The 16,072-nt window shown below is 43.6% G+C and overlaps 1 protein-coding gene across 4 annotated transcripts in view; it reads right to left on the reverse strand.

Annotated features, from left to right (window-relative positions):
- Window positions 1-16,072, reverse strand: part of CEMIP (cell migration inducing hyaluronidase 1) — a 109,814-nt gene that overhangs the window by 4,137 nt on the left and 89,605 nt on the right. For all 4 annotated transcript variants that reach the window (XM_040077085.1, XM_040077087.1, XM_058422334.1 and 1 more), the window contains exons 15-28: window positions 15,835-15,904; window positions 14,946-15,074; window positions 14,155-14,240; window positions 11,321-11,452; window positions 9,414-9,449; window positions 9,171-9,326; window positions 7,512-7,692; window positions 6,044-6,259; window positions 4,904-5,115; window positions 4,262-4,447; window positions 3,033-3,237; window positions 2,189-2,275; window positions 1,681-1,838; window positions 86-186 (exon numbers count right to left, since the gene is read on the reverse strand). In XM_040077085.1, the coding sequence (XP_039933019.1) occupies window positions 86-186; window positions 1,681-1,838; window positions 2,189-2,275; window positions 3,033-3,237; window positions 4,262-4,447; window positions 4,904-5,115; window positions 6,044-6,259; window positions 7,512-7,692; window positions 9,171-9,326; window positions 9,414-9,449; window positions 11,321-11,452; window positions 14,155-14,240; window positions 14,946-15,074; window positions 15,835-15,904 (1,955 nt within the window). The remainder of the gene's footprint in view (window positions 1-85; window positions 187-1,680; window positions 1,839-2,188; window positions 2,276-3,032; window positions 3,238-4,261; window positions 4,448-4,903; window positions 5,116-6,043; window positions 6,260-7,511; window positions 7,693-9,170; window positions 9,327-9,413; window positions 9,450-11,320; window positions 11,453-14,154; window positions 14,241-14,945; window positions 15,075-15,834; window positions 15,905-16,072) is intronic.

Below are 16,072 nucleotides of genomic sequence, written 5' to 3' on the forward strand. Positions count from 1 at the left end.
CAAGCAAGGCAAAGTTTAGAGGCAGAAAAAAGGTCCCTTTACTGGCATAATGGGAGGTTAGAAATGAGATTTTAAATCTGATTACCTTTTAGTCTAAAACCCTCTCCTGCTCCAAGTTTTTCCAGTATTTTAGTCCATGGTCCTCTTGAAATGAATCTTCCTTTAGATGTCATCAGCACTATGGAGCTGAAGGACGCAAAGAGATGTGAGAGTCAGAACACATTCCTCACTTGTTTGTCCTGAGCACTGGTAACTCTTGCCTGTGTGTTCACACACCCATGAACTACTAAGTGCCTTCAGCCTTAATGCTGTTCAATGCTTTCCAACAGTTTGGTCATAGATGATTTTTCCAGTCATCCAAAACCCATTAGAAAGCAGACAGAAACCACTATTATTATTATTATTATTATTATTATTATTATTATTATTATTATTATTTTTAAACCTGGATTTCTAGAATGATTTAAATGTTTCCAGCCTGCAGTTCCATCCTGCTTTGCTCAGAGAAACCCATTTTCTCCCTGGGATGCCCTTAGCAAGTCTCAAGTAATTTCTTGTTCTTTCATTGGCGGACTAAACTTGAAGAAATTCACTTCTCTGAGACTTTTGTTGGCCTGATGCTTTTCCTTTCAGTGCACTTCTGTTTAAAAAGTGTGTTAATATTATTACTATTATTCCTGATCAGGAACTGGATTTAGCCAGGATTGAGATTTTTTTAAAGCAGGATGATGGCTTCTCTAAAAAGATTTCTTATTTTTTATATGAAAGAAAAGTGAGAAATTACCATGCTTGCCTGAAGTAACTATGTGATGTGATTTTTGAAACCTGTAGAATTATTTAAGACAATAGAAACACATCTGACCACACCTGCATGGCACCCTGTGCAAGCTTCCCCCAAGTGTCTAGAGTAAATGCCAGAACAATATCCTGTCGATCTGCCCACAGCGATTTCAGATGATTTGTCAACAAAGCACTCATACTTGTATCAAATATTACACATCAAATTTCAAATCAAAACAGATTTCATAATAACTAAATATATTCACTTCCCACAAACACTCCGCAAGCTAATGTGGGAACAACCCCTTTGGTTAATGGATTAATGATGTGGTTCCAATTCTCCTTCCAGCAGAAGAAGCCACTGTCCTCCAAGATGCAGGAACATCTTTTGGCTACTTACCACCTATTTCCAAAACTCTGCACTCCTGGCTACCAGACTTAAAATACAAAATAGTCCAGACTTTAGGTCTGGGCAGGGGAACGTGCAAAGGGGGATGTATTTTATTAGTGCAATCATCTGCAATTTGAGAAAACATACAAGCAGTAAAAAAATGCAAGCTGTGTGTCTCCATACAGATAAGTACCTTGTGAATTTAGGCTTGCAGTTTGCCAATAACCCACAACATAAATGTAGCTCTGCAGTTTATTAATCACATGCAGCCCTGCAAATTATCTGGGTCTCAATCAGTCCCTGAATCAAAGAGTGTGCATCCTGCTGCTGCCTGCATGTCCTGCACACATTTGGGCTCTTTTGGAGTCATCAGGCACAAAAATACATTGGGTGTATTGCTCTGCTGTTGGGTGTCTGGCCCATGTTGGGTGATAAAATCCAGGAAAAAGATGAGTGTTATGCAGCATTCTTGTACATTGCACCTTAGTGAGAACAGATTATTTACTCACTGGTCTTTGATGTTGTTGACATAATTCTCTATCTGTGCTGGGATTCCCTGCAGAATGGAGTTTTTGAATGTTACTCGATCAACAACTTTTCCGTGGTGTCCATCAATCACAACCAGCTGGATACCCTCTTCAGTGAGGAAAAACCTGACACCATCAACCTGGGCAGGGGGAAAAATATTCTTGATCTCTCACAGTAACACAATTGCAAACAACCACCTGTAAGAAGCTCTGATAGTCTGGAGTCACAGGACTGCTGTTTGCTTCAAAGGGAAGAACTCCAGATCTCTGAGGTCCTGCTATGCTGCCTAGTAGGAGAAGATATAGCCTTTTTTTTTTTTTTTCTTCTTTTTTCTTTTTTTTTTCTTTTTTTTTTTTACTTTCCAAAATAAAAAGCAGAAATGACCCGAATTTAACTCTCCATGGTAACTTTGTAAGCAAGCTTTCCATGAAGATAAAGCAGATGGTGTAGAATTGCACCCCATTAAGTTCGTTGAGAGGATTTTCTCACCTCAATGTATGCAAAGTCATCCTTCAGGTGGAAGTACTGTTTCTTATAAGTTTCTATTTTCACTTCAATTAAGTGGTCCCTGGTCTTCTGTTTGCAAAACAAAACAAAAAAAAAACAACCCAGATATTCTAGTGAGAATGTCCATTACCTGAATGTTGCATTTTTGATGAAAACATTTCAAACCTTGAAATTCAATCAACAAGGAAGCTACATAACAAGCACTGACTTGCCATATTAAATTGCTAATGAAACTGGGCACAATGGTAACGTCTCTGCCCATCCTGTCACCAGTTAAATTGTTTCACTGAATGGCAGAGTGATTCTTACTTTGCAGAACTGACACATAATTCTCTGAGGCCTTGCTGTGTGTTCCTGTTTCAAGGGTGATGAGTGAAAAAAACCCATATAACAGATAAATACCCCACTTCCTCCGCCAGAACCAGACTGGATGTGGGAGATTGTGTTATGTATTATATAAATGAGAATAATTCAACTCTACTATTCAGTCTCCTGTCCGTCACTGCTGTTCTTACAGCCTGGAGGAGCTGAGGGCTCCAAAATCACATTCACTGGACCAACCTGTCTTCCAGCTCATCAGTTTTCACCCAGTGCTTTCAAGAGCAGCACATCACATCAGAGCCCCAACAGACCAAGTATATGGCTTGCAGTGGCTCTCCGCACGTTTTAAGAATCTGTTTCATATTATTTCACCTGCCTGAACCATTTCAGAAAATCAGGCAAAGCATATACTGACCCTGGCGCAAAGATTTTCTATGTCTGTGGGCACAATATGTGCCACATTTACAAGATCAACGAATCTGTGATAAGAAATCAGCTGTTTTACCAGTTGTGCACTAGAGAGCTTCTTTGGCATTGGCACTTCCACTATTGGTGTCTCAATGTACTTGGGATAGGCTGTGGCTTCACAGTCACTGACACCAGCCATCTTTGGGATCACAGCTTTGATTCTTATTCGCTCACAGCCCTTCACAGAGCAGAAAGCAAATTTCTCCTTCTCATTTTGAGCTTTGAGTTTCAGAAACAGCAGCCTGCAGGCAGGAGAAAAAAAACCAAACAGCATCCTTCAAACATTTCTGCAAAAACATACTGAGTTTTGGTGGTCTCCTTCCTATGCTTTGCAATTATTTTCATTGCAGCCCTTGGCATCATGTTTTATAGTGCCTAACATCCCTCATGCAAATAAAAGGGCACACTCATCTCAGAAATTATTTAGGGAGCTCACGGAAAACAAAACAGAGAAATCAGATGGCACCAGAATGCCTTCTGACCTCTATTATATGCATATATGTAGAAATACATGTTTTGTATTTCAGGTCTGTCTTTCTCTTTCTTTCTTTCTTTCTTTCTTTCTTTCTTTCTTTCTTTCTTTCTTTCTTTCTTTCTTTCTTTCTTTCTTTTCTTTCTTTCTTTCTTTCTTTCTTTCTTTCTTTCTTTCTTTCTTTCTTTCTTTCTTTCTTTCTTTCTTTCTTTCTTTCTTTCTTTCTTTCTTTCTTTCTTTCTTTTTTTTTCTTTTCTTTTTCTTTTCTTTTCTTTTCTTTTCTTTTCTTTTCTTTTCTTTTCTTTTCTTTTCTTTTCTTTTCTTTTCTTTTCTTTTCTTTTCTTTTCTTTTCTTTTCTTTTCTTTTCTTTTCTTTTCTTTTCTTTTCTTTTCTTTTCTTTTCTTTTCTTTCTTTCCCATTATTTTAATCCTTTAAAATAACAGGCTTTACACTCAGTTCCTGTTCATTGTGTGCACCCTGTCATGGTGTTTATAAATAGTTGTTCAAAACAATAAGCGCTGTGCATGTCTTCACTTAAGTTTCATGGTCTGCACTTTGCTTTTGTCTTTTTTTGTTTGTTGGTTGGTTTTCTAATTTGTATTCACTTGGAAAATCACTTCCCAGAGTAATTTGCAATGCAGCAGAGACTGCAAATGACTGGGAGTCCCAGGAAAATCAAAGAGAAAACCTCCCTGGTTTTGTTGCAATCCCCACTAGTGGCATTAGCCAAACAGCTCACAATTCCAGCATCATTCCCAAAGCAATGTCCAAACCAGCAAGCCCTGCTTTCTTACCCAGTGTCCTCATCCCAGTAGTAGTACCCTTTGGTAGGATATCTGTGCTCCAGTTTCTCCATTTGGGACGTTCTGTAGAAGGTTCCAGTTTTGTATGTTTTCTTCAAGAGACGATTGTGGATGTCTGAGAGAATGGAAAATGTCGTCCCTTTAGGATAGCAAAACCCTACTTGGATCCAGTCATTCCTAAAAATAGCAAAGACCCACATTTAAAAAGTTATAACGTAACTGTTATTTTCCTGAGCATGCTGGAAACTGAACTAAATAATTTACAGTAAACTTTTTCCTGTCCAGTTAAAAAAATTCATGGTTTAGAATGGATCAATGCAACATAAATTAGACATAACAACCATGGGTTATTTAAGCAATGTAGGGAAGATCTGCTCCTGACTTCTACACCTGCGACTTCCATGCAGCAGGAATGAATTAGCTCTGAACTTCCAAAAATGAACTGTGTTATCTTACAGAGCTTCCTGGGGGAGGAAACAGGAACCTGAGATGGCTCATGAAAAGATGGTGAACTCAATGGACTTCCTGTAACAGGCATGTTCATTCTGGAAGAGCTCATGAGGTGATGACCTCACCCATTAAAAATGTGCAGTTACATGATTGTACTGGAATGTTGGGATTCAGTTCACTCACTTGTTGAAGTTGATGAGCCATATGGCCAGCTCTTCAGGGGCTGTCTTGTCCCAGTGGATGGTGTAGCCTTTCCTCAGCGTTATAACTGGCTGATACTGCTGGTAATGAGTGCTTTTGCTCAAAGCCCCTTCCAAGTAGAGTGGGTGATTGTGGTAGTCATTTTTTATTATTTTCATTTTCAGGTTGGCTGGCTTGTAGGCTTGGATGTACATCTAGATGGAAAAAAAACCCCCAAAACAAAAAATCGATCACCAAGGGTTTAATGAACTACAGTGAAATGTTCAGATACTCAATACATGTGAACTGGTGCAAGTCCTGTGTGCTGGGCAGGGACCTGTGGGCTGTGCACTTCTGTTCAATTCCTTAGGCTTCCATTTCAACAAAGCAAACTGTTTTCAGTTAAAAAAAAAAAAAAAAAAAAAAAAAAAATTTCCTCATCCCCTGAGTTTAAGTGCTTGTGCCAGAGGCTGCAGCAGGGCTGAGATATTCCACAGCATCCTGCAACCCTCAGCAGCAGGACAGTATCTGCCTCAGACATCTGACTTGTGCTGAACAAGGATCCTTCTGTCTGGGTTTCAGAAGCCTGAAACCCGTCTCAGTGGTTAGAAATTGGCTGTAGTGGCACTACACACAAAAAACCCCAACTGTTGCAACACACAAGACAAAACCAGGCACTCTCAGCAGAGGAAAGTGAGGACTCTCATGACAGCAGCACTCAGGCCTCCTGTGGTGGGAAGAATGGTTTGGTGGTCACACACAGGATGAAAGAACATGAAAGCTGAAGTCTAATTTCAAGTCATCAGCACATTTCCCATAACGCTGTGGGCAACACTTCCCTCCATAAATCAGGGGAAAATAACTAGCCAACAGCCCATGTATTTATGAATATTAATCTGTGAAAGCCCGTGGAGCTCTCAGGAGGCTTCAGGCAGAAGCTGTTGGAGCTGTCAGCAGCCAAGGCCAAGGTTTCAGAAAACATACCACAGTATTTCTTATGTTCAAAGCCACCTGTGCAGACATGCTGATACATAAACACTGGGAACTCTGAAGAAAGTCCATTTCTACAGGTCAAGCTTTGAAGTGCTAAGAAATTTTAAATAAACCAAAGTGATAATGATACTGCAAGGCAAGCAGCCTTACTTGTGCAAAGTGCCCACTGCAGATGGAGCCTCTCCAGTCGGGCACGTCAATGCAGTCAGGATGCTTGATTAACCAGTTGTCTTCTTTGATCAGGTATGAGCCTGGATATTCTGACACAGAGCCATCTACATCATGAAAAACTGATGTTTTGTCACCATCCATATCCAGATCATTGAACCACGGGCCAGGTTCTCCAAAGAAGACTCTTGAAGTAATCTAAACAAAACAGTGGAATAAATGTACATCTCCAGAAAGGAATTCTTCACTTAGAGGACAAGAAAAGGATGCCCTTGGTCACTACAGTGGCTCAAAATACCAATTTTCTCACTTAAAAGTTTGACTTGTCAGGCAGGGCAGACACTCATTTCCCTGCTGACTATGGGGGAAAAGCTAAAAAACCCCAAAATTTCAGCCTCACCAGTTAGAAAGTTTATTTTAAAATTCTGGAGGAGGGTTCAGGAGTCGGGGCGATTTCACCAGAGCCACTTCCCTCATTGTTTGCTAACTAACACAGCTTCTAAGTTCCAAGCCACATGAAGTCATACCAATGTGGGAAAAAGTCAGCCATGGGAAATGGCTGCTCAGGCAACTTCTGACTGATATTTTTATCCAGCATAAATAAATGTCATGTCACCAGCCTGCCTCGTGCAGTGTGAGAGGGACCAACCAACACTTTTAAGGGAATTTTGCCTTTCCCATCATATTTGGCACTGGTCAGCACTTTTCCTGACCTGTGAGCAAGGCTGTTAATTTTTTGAAAATTAGGCAACACAAATCATTTCAGCCCAACCACTTTATTAATTTATTTGTTTGTAATGTTTGGCAGCTGGATTTAACAGCTGCTAAAGGTGAACCTCAGTGAAACAGCACGTATTTGTGCAGGCAATTTATACAAGAATAATTCAAAAGAACAGGCCCCGGGACGGGTTCAGACCAGCACCCAGAGGTTCATACTGTAATTCAAAATTTGGCAAACCCCTTTTGGCTGGACTCTGCTCTCATTTATGTCTGGAGAACTGGAGTCTGGAATTACCCTGGTGTGCAGGGCTGCAGAATTATCCTGCATCAGCTCAGTTTCACTGGCTGTTCCCCAAAATCAGTATTTTCTGCTTCTAGGTCAGTCGGGCCTTCCAGAACAGACTTCCTTCTGTTGCTTTAATATTATACCACCGTTGAAAATAAAAGGGGGGCTGATTCTTCAGTTTCTGAGTCGTACAGAAATGGAAATTATTTTCACGTCAATGTTGCCATATTTATTAATTTATTTATTTTAACAGACGCCTACATCTGCTTTGCTGCAAACCTGACAGGCGACCGGATTTTCTCGTTTCTTTTTCACCCATCATATCTCCTCTTTCCCTTTGCTACGAGACGTCTGGCAAAGACAATCGGCCAGGCCTTACATTTTCCCCCCTTTGCCCAGAGCCCCGCTCCCGAGGCACAGAGGGCTCCCTGGGGGGTGACTCACGGGGACATCCTCGAAGCGGATGGCGGTGACGTTGTTGTTGGGGCAGCTCTGCCAGGCGTTGTTGAGGCGGAAGGCGAGGGCACTCGTGTGCCGCCCGTCCAGCGCCGCGAACTTGCGGAACGTGCAGTTCTGGACGTTGATGGGCCCGTCGTAGAACTGAATCCCTCGGATGGGAAAGTCCCTGAAACACATTCGAGAGACTTGGTCAGGACGCGTCAGCATCAGGGGAGATGTGTTCGAGACGCGCACTGTCCCGCAGAGCTTGTTTTGTGGCTGCTTTCATTTCGTGCAGCCCGTAGGATGACTCCTAAGTTCCTGCTTTGGAAGAGAAGGGATTTCCCTTCTTTTCAGCTCTGTAAAGTCCTCTTATCCTTGCAAGTTCAGCTCAAGTTCTCTCGTGTTGAACAGATCATCTTTATTTAGTCTGTACTTCTCCAGGGAAGGAAGTAACAGCAATGCCAAAGGATTGACCTAAAGATGAATAAATTCGTGTTTGCCGTCAGAAATGAGTTCTGCAGCAGTGAAACCTGAAACTCAGCAGAGCTGTGCAGACTCCTTGGGCTGAGTAATGGCTGGGCTAAAAGAAGTCCCACCACATCTTTCAAAGGGATTTGGAGACAAGCATTGCAAATCAACTGCAATTAAAAAAAATATTTTTGAAAACAAGGAAAGGTCCTACAGTCTATGGAGCTAAGAGTTGAAGGGGCAGGTTAATAAATCTTTATCAGCCTTTTCTGGTATCATCTGCAAGGTCAAGAAGACACCATTTTCACACCAATTAAATGAACAAGATGCTTAAGGTCATTAAGAGGCTAAGATAAGACATTTCAAATTTCACTTATGATAAATAAATTTGATCTCTTCCTCAAATTATCCCTTAGAGAACTCCTGCCTGCTCCAGTGCATTTGTTCTCAGTTTCTGCATACAACATCCAAGATGAGGTGTGTCCACATACATACATGTGTAAAGGATATCAGGAGAGTCATAGCAGAATGGGTTTTCATTATTGGCATAGCTTATAATAAGTCTCCAGCACTTTTGCTGGCAGCAAAATTGAGGCCTGAAATATGGCAGAAAACCATTCATTAGCTGTTGGGCCACTGTTAGGATAACTGGGTTTTTATGAAGCAAAAACCTTGCATTTGCAAACTAATCTATAGGACTAAGGCCTGGGAAGAGGCCACACAAGAAGTTCACTGACCATTTCAGGACTGCTTAACAAAAGCATCAAAGTCCTTAGTAGGTGCAGCAGCAGTAAACAGCAGCACTGAGCACAGCCATGACCACGTGCATGCCTAGGAAGGGGCTCCTATGAGCCTTCCTGGCAGCTGATGGAGCTCAGCACATTGCTCAGCACTGCTGATCACAGGTACAGAGGTGCCCTGCTAGCACAGAGTAGCTCTTGCTGTCCTCTCAAATCCCCTTGCAAAGAGGAGGGTGAAGGAAAGAGGAGCTTGATCTGTCTTGGCAGCCTTCAAGGATGTACCTGGCAGCAGCAGCTGCACAGTGAGGACTCTGGGATTGGGAGATATGAAATGAAATGAAATCCTTTCTGTGTCATGGTTATTAAACTGAGCAGACTGAGGAAACCACACTGGGCTGGGGTTTGTGCTGGGAGTGGGAACTGTGAGTGCTTTGATGTGCTGAGCTCAACTTACGGGCCGATGGGCAGGGTCCTTCCCCTGTGGTCCAGACCTCCAGGCCCCCAGATCTCATTGTCCATCGTCTCCGTGCCCAGATTTCCGCTCTCACCAACAAACAGGCTGTTCTTGATTTCCTGCTTTGAGCCGTCATCGTGAGGGAAGGTCCCACCACTGAGAAGAAAGGGCTGGAGGTGAGGGGGCTGCTCACGCCCAGCCCCACGCTGTGCCAGGCTGCCACACAGCCTGTGCCACGCTTACCTCGCCAAGGTCAGGCCAATGCCATTGTCAGCAAACCTGCCAAGAGAAGAGAGGTGCTTCACAAGAGATTTGGGGTTGTTTCGGTTTATCATGTCAAACTATAACAAGCAAACTAGTGGATGACAGCAGGGATTAATTACTGTACAGTGGTCAGGGGGAATTTGGGTTTTTCCAGACTTGTTCCCTGCCCAGTTTTAGAAGATCTCTTTTGGCACATCTTGCAGATCACATGAAGCAGCAGACACGCACCTGATTGCTCCAGCTGGGGTTAAGATGGTGATTACTAGCCATAGTTTACTTGCCTGATAAAGCTTTATCCCTTTGTCTAATGATCACACACTTTTCTCAGGTAGATAAAAAATTATGCTTATCTCGCACTCTAACCAGCTTTTATTATTTGATGGTGCTTTGCCTTACACACTGTGCTTCCCTGTCTTCATGTTCCACAAACTGCTTCCATAAAAGTGCTTTGCAAGGCATAAAAAAAGAGCAGCTTTACTCCTCTTTCCTCAATAGCAATACAGAGATCAGAGCTTCCTTATTAAAAATAAAAGAAAAAATTAGAGTATCTTTCTATTTTGCCGAAATTTCAAGATAAGAAAAACCACAGATATTGGTCCTTGACTCCTGCTTAGAGAAATGCTATAGTGAATTGATAGTTTGAGTAAGTCTGGATGGTGTCTTCACACCGGCATCACATCCCCCGTCTGTCACTGATCCTGGCAGTGGTTTGGGAGCAGATCCCCTCACTGTGCTGCTGTCTGTAGGTGGCAGCCCTTCCCACCCTATCTCCTCCCTGCAGGCCACATTAACGCTGGCCCTGTTAATAGGATACATAAGTCTTTCTGGAGAAATAGAAATGGAAATGGCTGTAAAGACGATTGCAGCCTGATGGCTGCTTCCTCCAATTCACACACACTCAGAGATTTGCTGCTGGAAACTCATAAAGCACTTGGTGTTTTGGCACCTTCCACGTGCTGCCTCTGCTCCATCAGCAATGCAGATGTGACCTGAGTGGGGTCTGCGAGGACAACCCTTGCTGGCCGTGGCACGGCTGGATTCTTGTGGGCCATGAGAAACACAAACTGTGTTGCTCAATGCGACATTTCTGAGTGTTCTGCTACAGCCCGGTTCTCACCAGGTCACTACTGCCAGCTTATCCCTCTGGTTGCTTTAAGGGGTTTGGATCACTCGAGGGTGAGGCAGCTCTGGCTGGGAATTGGACACCAGGTATCAGCGTGGCAGCCATTCCCACCAGGGTTATCACAATATACCTGTAAAGGGGCTTTTTCCTTTTTCTCCTCTTCACTAGGATTAATATCAGCAGCCTGGCTCAGAAACAGAAACTGCACAAGATCATCTGTTTTCAGGAGCAAAACAAATATCTGCTCTGGCCAGTGCAGGAAATGGCCTTCAAAGAGCACAACAAGCACTAGCCCAGACTCTCTCCCTTGCTGCTTGCTGCTGCATAGTTTCATGTCTGCTTCATCAGCACCTGCTTATTCAGCATTACACTGAACCACATAAAACTGATCTGTGACCAGGCGGAGCCAGGAAAGGTGGTGCATTTCACTGCTTTCTTTTCAAAGCACCTCATTTTTCATATTTAAAAAAAAAAAAAGATTTTATTTTTAGTTACTTGCATCTGTGTGTCTGTGTGTGTATTGTGACCATTTGTGTGACCAATGCTGGTCAGCATCACACAGAGAAACAACCTGAGGGATCCTCAGCTCAGACAAAGCAGGTTTTGTTTGTGTAAAATAATGCCTGTGGTGGCTTAACATTTCATCTTCATTTCAATCTTGGCCATGTGAAAGGTGCAAAGCGATATAAATAGTCTGAACCGCAGCTATGCTCGCCATAAACACCAGGCTGAGCTCTGTGAGTTGAAATAAGGCAAAACTCACTGGCAGTTGTCCAGCCACACATCTCCACCTCGCAGCCAGGCCCCGTGATCCTGATTCTTGTAGGCAATAAAGCGCTCAATTATTGCAGGTTCCCTGGGCTTCAAAGGATCAGCATCCTTGTGTGGGCTGTACCTGCAACCAGAAGGAGAGAGGAAAGCTTGGCGAGGGAAGGGAGCCTTGCTGCCTGCATGGCCCTGCTAAACATCTGGTTTATGGTAACTCAGGAACAGCTTTGGGACCACAGGCCATCCACACAGCGTGTCTGCTCAGGCTGTGATGGCCAGACCCAGCTGCCAAGGGAAGGAAGGTCCAGGCAAGGCAGTTGTAAAGACCTGCTCCAAGTTTCCTTTCACCTTTCTGGTACTGTACTGCTGATATAGATTTGCTGAAAGCATGGAAAGTTTATTATTGCTCCCAAAAGTTCCAGATATTTTTTTCATCCCTTGCTGCTATGCTTTAGCATGTTCCTGTTATTTAGATAAATATCCTTTTGTTTTCCCTTTTGAGCATTCTTATCTCCTAACTCCGGCTATACTGTGGCCATGAGCACCGCTGCCAATTTTTTTCTTGCTGTGGAAAGGAATTTAAAAATCTTGGAGAGGGTCTGAGAGTACATCCTTCACTACTCCCACTGCACAGGACACACGTACAAGATTTATTAACCCTGAAGTTCTCAGTATGATGAAATATTGGCCTGATTTGTTAAAAAAAAGGCAGACAGAAGCAGGAACTGCAGCAATGTGTGCCCTCAGCTGCTCCCTGACAGCCACTGCTTGGGCCACAGGATGTGAGCAAGGTGATGCTGAGCTTGGCTGTCATTTACTCCGTCCTGAGGCACTACGCTCCTTTCTGCTGTTGGAGGAGAATCTTCCATCACACTACACAGCTTAGAAAACCTGACAGATGAGCATCCAACTCAGTGCCAGCAACGGATGGTCCAGAGATTAAAATTCATTCCTCACCATGGATAGTGAGGCCAAGCTGTCAAATTGCTAACAGATATTCAATAGCACTTTGCTTTGCTTAATAAGCCATCATATCAATCTAAAACTGAGCATCAGGCTGATAGGGTTCCAATAAATGAATATTGCTTTGGCAGCTTCATCACTGTGAATTTACTTTCAGAGACAGATTTAGTATCAGCTCTTGTGAATTCCCCAGGCATTGTTAAGTACATCTATTTTGAGATGGATTCCAATTTCATTCACATCCATGATAACTGGAGGAACACTACAGGGTCCAGAATTTGACTTGGACATTTAATGCTGTAACTGAATGCAGAATAATCTCTCCAACTCTGTCACTGTCCAGCCTTGCTCACAGTTTGCTCCAGCCAGCCTAACTTTAGTCATTTATTCACTTCAGTCTTGACACATGAAAAGTGGAAAATGGAATAAATAATCTGAGCTGCAGTTTATGCTGGTGGGTAATCCCCAAGCACAATCATGACTGCATTATTAATTGTTTGGCTTCCAAGGGCCATTCCTGCCCTTGTATGGCAAGGGAAAAATGACAAATCATAAAATGCCTTTTGTGACCACTAACTGTGCCTGTGGCAGCAGGCAGTTCCCCAAGGCACGTGTTCAGCTGCATGGAAAAGCAGCATCAGGCTCCCAAGAGCAGGCTGCTCTTGACTTATTTTTTTAGCAGCTACTTTTACCATCGAATTAATCACTTGAATTAACTGAGCATTAAAATAATGTAAATAAAATTCACTTTTGAACTTCTTTTAGCGTCAGCAGCTAGTCAAGGCACCAGGGTAATGTGAATAACTGATATCTGAGCTCCTGGCTGGGCTCCCCTGGGAAGGAAGATGGATCCCACTTCTGTAATGCTTGCCCAGTGCATGACTACAGTAGCCTGGGTAACCCACACCCCAGAGATGAGAAGGAGACAAAGTTGTCATTCTCCCCTGCTGAGCAGAGGCTTTCAGCAGGTTTCTCTTCCTTACACGGTTTCTTCTGTCAAGAAATGCAGCTGTGGGGGAACGTAGGTTAGGGTGCAACTGTAGGCAATTGGTCTGTTAGGAAAGAAACTATGGAATTTGAGAGTATTTAAGTCCTTTTACATGTTTGGGGGTTGGTAACCAACAGCCAGACTCAACCTCTAATGAGATACAAGAGTGCAAGTGCAGCCCTTTCATCAGCCTCCTCTGGGGCCAGCTCTGGGGAAAGAGTGGGCTCTCAGAAGCCACCAGACCACAGTAGGTCTGCTGATATGACACAGGCTATAGAGAGGTTTCCATTATTTCTAAATTACTCCATTATACCACAGAGAGGCTGTGCACAGCAGCAGAAATGAAGGACCACTCTGTGTATTTAATTGTGGTTGTTACTGCAGTGTCAGGTTTGGAACTAGACTGAAATCTGAAATCAAATGATGAGCTCCATGACGTAAGCACTCCCTGTACAAGCAAAAGAATGAACAAAAGCGATAGCATTCCCAAGAAATACTTAGATTTCTTATTCCTAAGAAACTCTTGCAGCAAGTCCTGCCCAGAAGGGCAGTTGACGAGGCAGTGATTTTTCTTCCTTATCTAAAAAATTCAAAAATCAATGAAACACCCTAGAGCAGATGTAATATCCATGCCAGCTCAGCTCAGAGCTAAAGAACGAGGATGAAATCAGAAGGGTGTGGGTATTGAGGGTCCTTTATAAAGGAGAATGGAGAGATGAAGTCAGAAATGGCAAGGTGTATCTAAGTGAAGACCTTCCCTCAAATAGAGCCACCCCAAAGGCATTGCAATGATTCTTGTGAGATTGGGGCAATTTCATGGTTTTCAGTCAGTATTTTTGAGAAGTGTTTTCCAAGTTAAACTATGCAAGACACTTTACCTCCCAGAAATCAGCGTCAGGATGGGTCTTTTGTCCTTGGCAGAGGCTGGGGTGGTTTTAACGCCATTATCAATGATCATTCCAGCCTAAAGGAAAACATAAATGCAATTATCACAGTATATTTATAAATTTTACAGCTCTTTCCATCTCCAGACTCTACCTCCAATTGCTCTAAGCCCAAGTCACCCACATGACGCTAAGAACCGTTTCTGTTAATAGCATGTGAAACAAAGGGCTGCCAGCACTATCCAGACGTGCATATACCCCCCAAATTGCTGCGTATTTCCAAAGCTGCACTTTTCTATAGCTGCATGTATTCCAATACACCTAAAGCTTCTGCTTCAGTCTAAAGCCCTCAGTAACACACAGCCCCACAACACGGCACTCTAAGGAGTAAACAAGCAGAGAAGGTGATTAGAAACAGCGGCCGTATTTATCCCTCTAGAAGCTGTTCAGTTAATTGCCAGCATTGGCAGCTGAGGTGCATAATTAGACGAGCTGCCAGCAGATGCTCCTGGAGGCAGTATTTTAGGAGCACAGAGGCAGGGAAGCAGCCTGAGCGGAGGGGAGAGCCGCTGTGGATGCCCAAGAGCCAAGCGGAGCAGGTGCTGGCTGGCTCCGAGCGCTCCCGCGCCAGCCCGCGAGCTGCCTTATCTGCAGACACAAACAAGCGTGCAGGAGCTCCGAGTGGAGCAGAAAGCACAGGCACTAATAGCTTGCAGGCCCGGGGAGCTGGAGCCAGGGGATGGTGTTTGTTCCGAGGGCAGCGTTCCCGTTGCGTGCAGACTCACGCGGTAGTTGGAATGCGCGCGGTTGTTGGAGAATTTCCCCATTGGCATGTGCTCGGAGTAGCCGGGGGAATACATGCCCGCCGAGGGGCCTGTCGGCACGTGGTGCAGGACGAACCAAAAGCCTGTTTCCTGAGAGAAAGAGGAGGGACAGCTGAGGCTCTGCTGGTCTGCAGTGGCCCCAGGAGAGCTCAGCAAACCACAATTCGTACGCCGGAAGATTTCAGGACAGATTTCAGCCATTGACCCGTGTATTGCTGTGCAGCGAAGAGTTTAACACACATGAACATTGGCATTCACCCTTCTGTTCTTTGGGGTGCCTTAGGATGAGTTTTGGCATCAATATTGAAGCAAAAGTGAGGCTTTCCAAGCTTAAAAATCAAATAATTTTTATTTAGTTGCCGAAAAATTTATCAAGGGGTCCTAATATAGGTATTCAAGATTTGGAAGTTTTGTAAAGGCCACATCTCTCTGTTTTGGGCTTGATTTTCTTATTTTTATGTCTTCTCAGGACAATAAGGGCTCCTGATGCGACCAAAAATGTCTGTGGAATTAGCATTAGGGCTGACTGAAATTTCGGAGCACCATTACTGTACTGCAATCAACAATATCATTGCCAAAGTCTTCTCTTTGACTCCACAGTCACATTTATTTAATTTATTCAGGCTGCACGCTGGAATTTTGTTAAAGCTAGCTCTAGAAACAGCAAGTGGCAAGAAGTGTGGAGCAAAAGTAAAACTATTATTTTTATGGGTGGCACCAGCCACATTAATGTGTGTCTCAAAAGTATCTGTGTCACAAAAGCAGATTTTATTCCAGTGAGAGCCTCCCTCAGCCTTGCAGGGCTGTCACTGGCCTGAGCTGTTACCCAGTAAGAAACTTTTGCACTCACTTCAGATCCGGCAGCTGCACAGTTTATAAGGTTGTTGTGTGGGTTGGCTATCCAGAAGGTGGATACAGCGCTGCAGGTCAGGAAAACAAAGAATAACACAAAAATGACACTTTGAGCATGCACCAGAGTCACCCATAAACTCCCCCAGTGCCGGCAGGGCTGATGCCTCCCCGGATAAGGAGTCCTGCCTAGGGGCGAGAGGAATGTGTTTTGTCTCATACCTCGTGTCCTCTGTGGT

The sequence above is a fragment of the Hirundo rustica genome, chromosome 13, assembly GCF_015227805.2.
Source record: "Hirundo rustica isolate bHirRus1 chromosome 13, bHirRus1.pri.v3, whole genome shotgun sequence".
NCBI classification, from domain to species: Eukaryota; Metazoa; Chordata; class Aves; order Passeriformes; family Hirundinidae; genus Hirundo; species Hirundo rustica.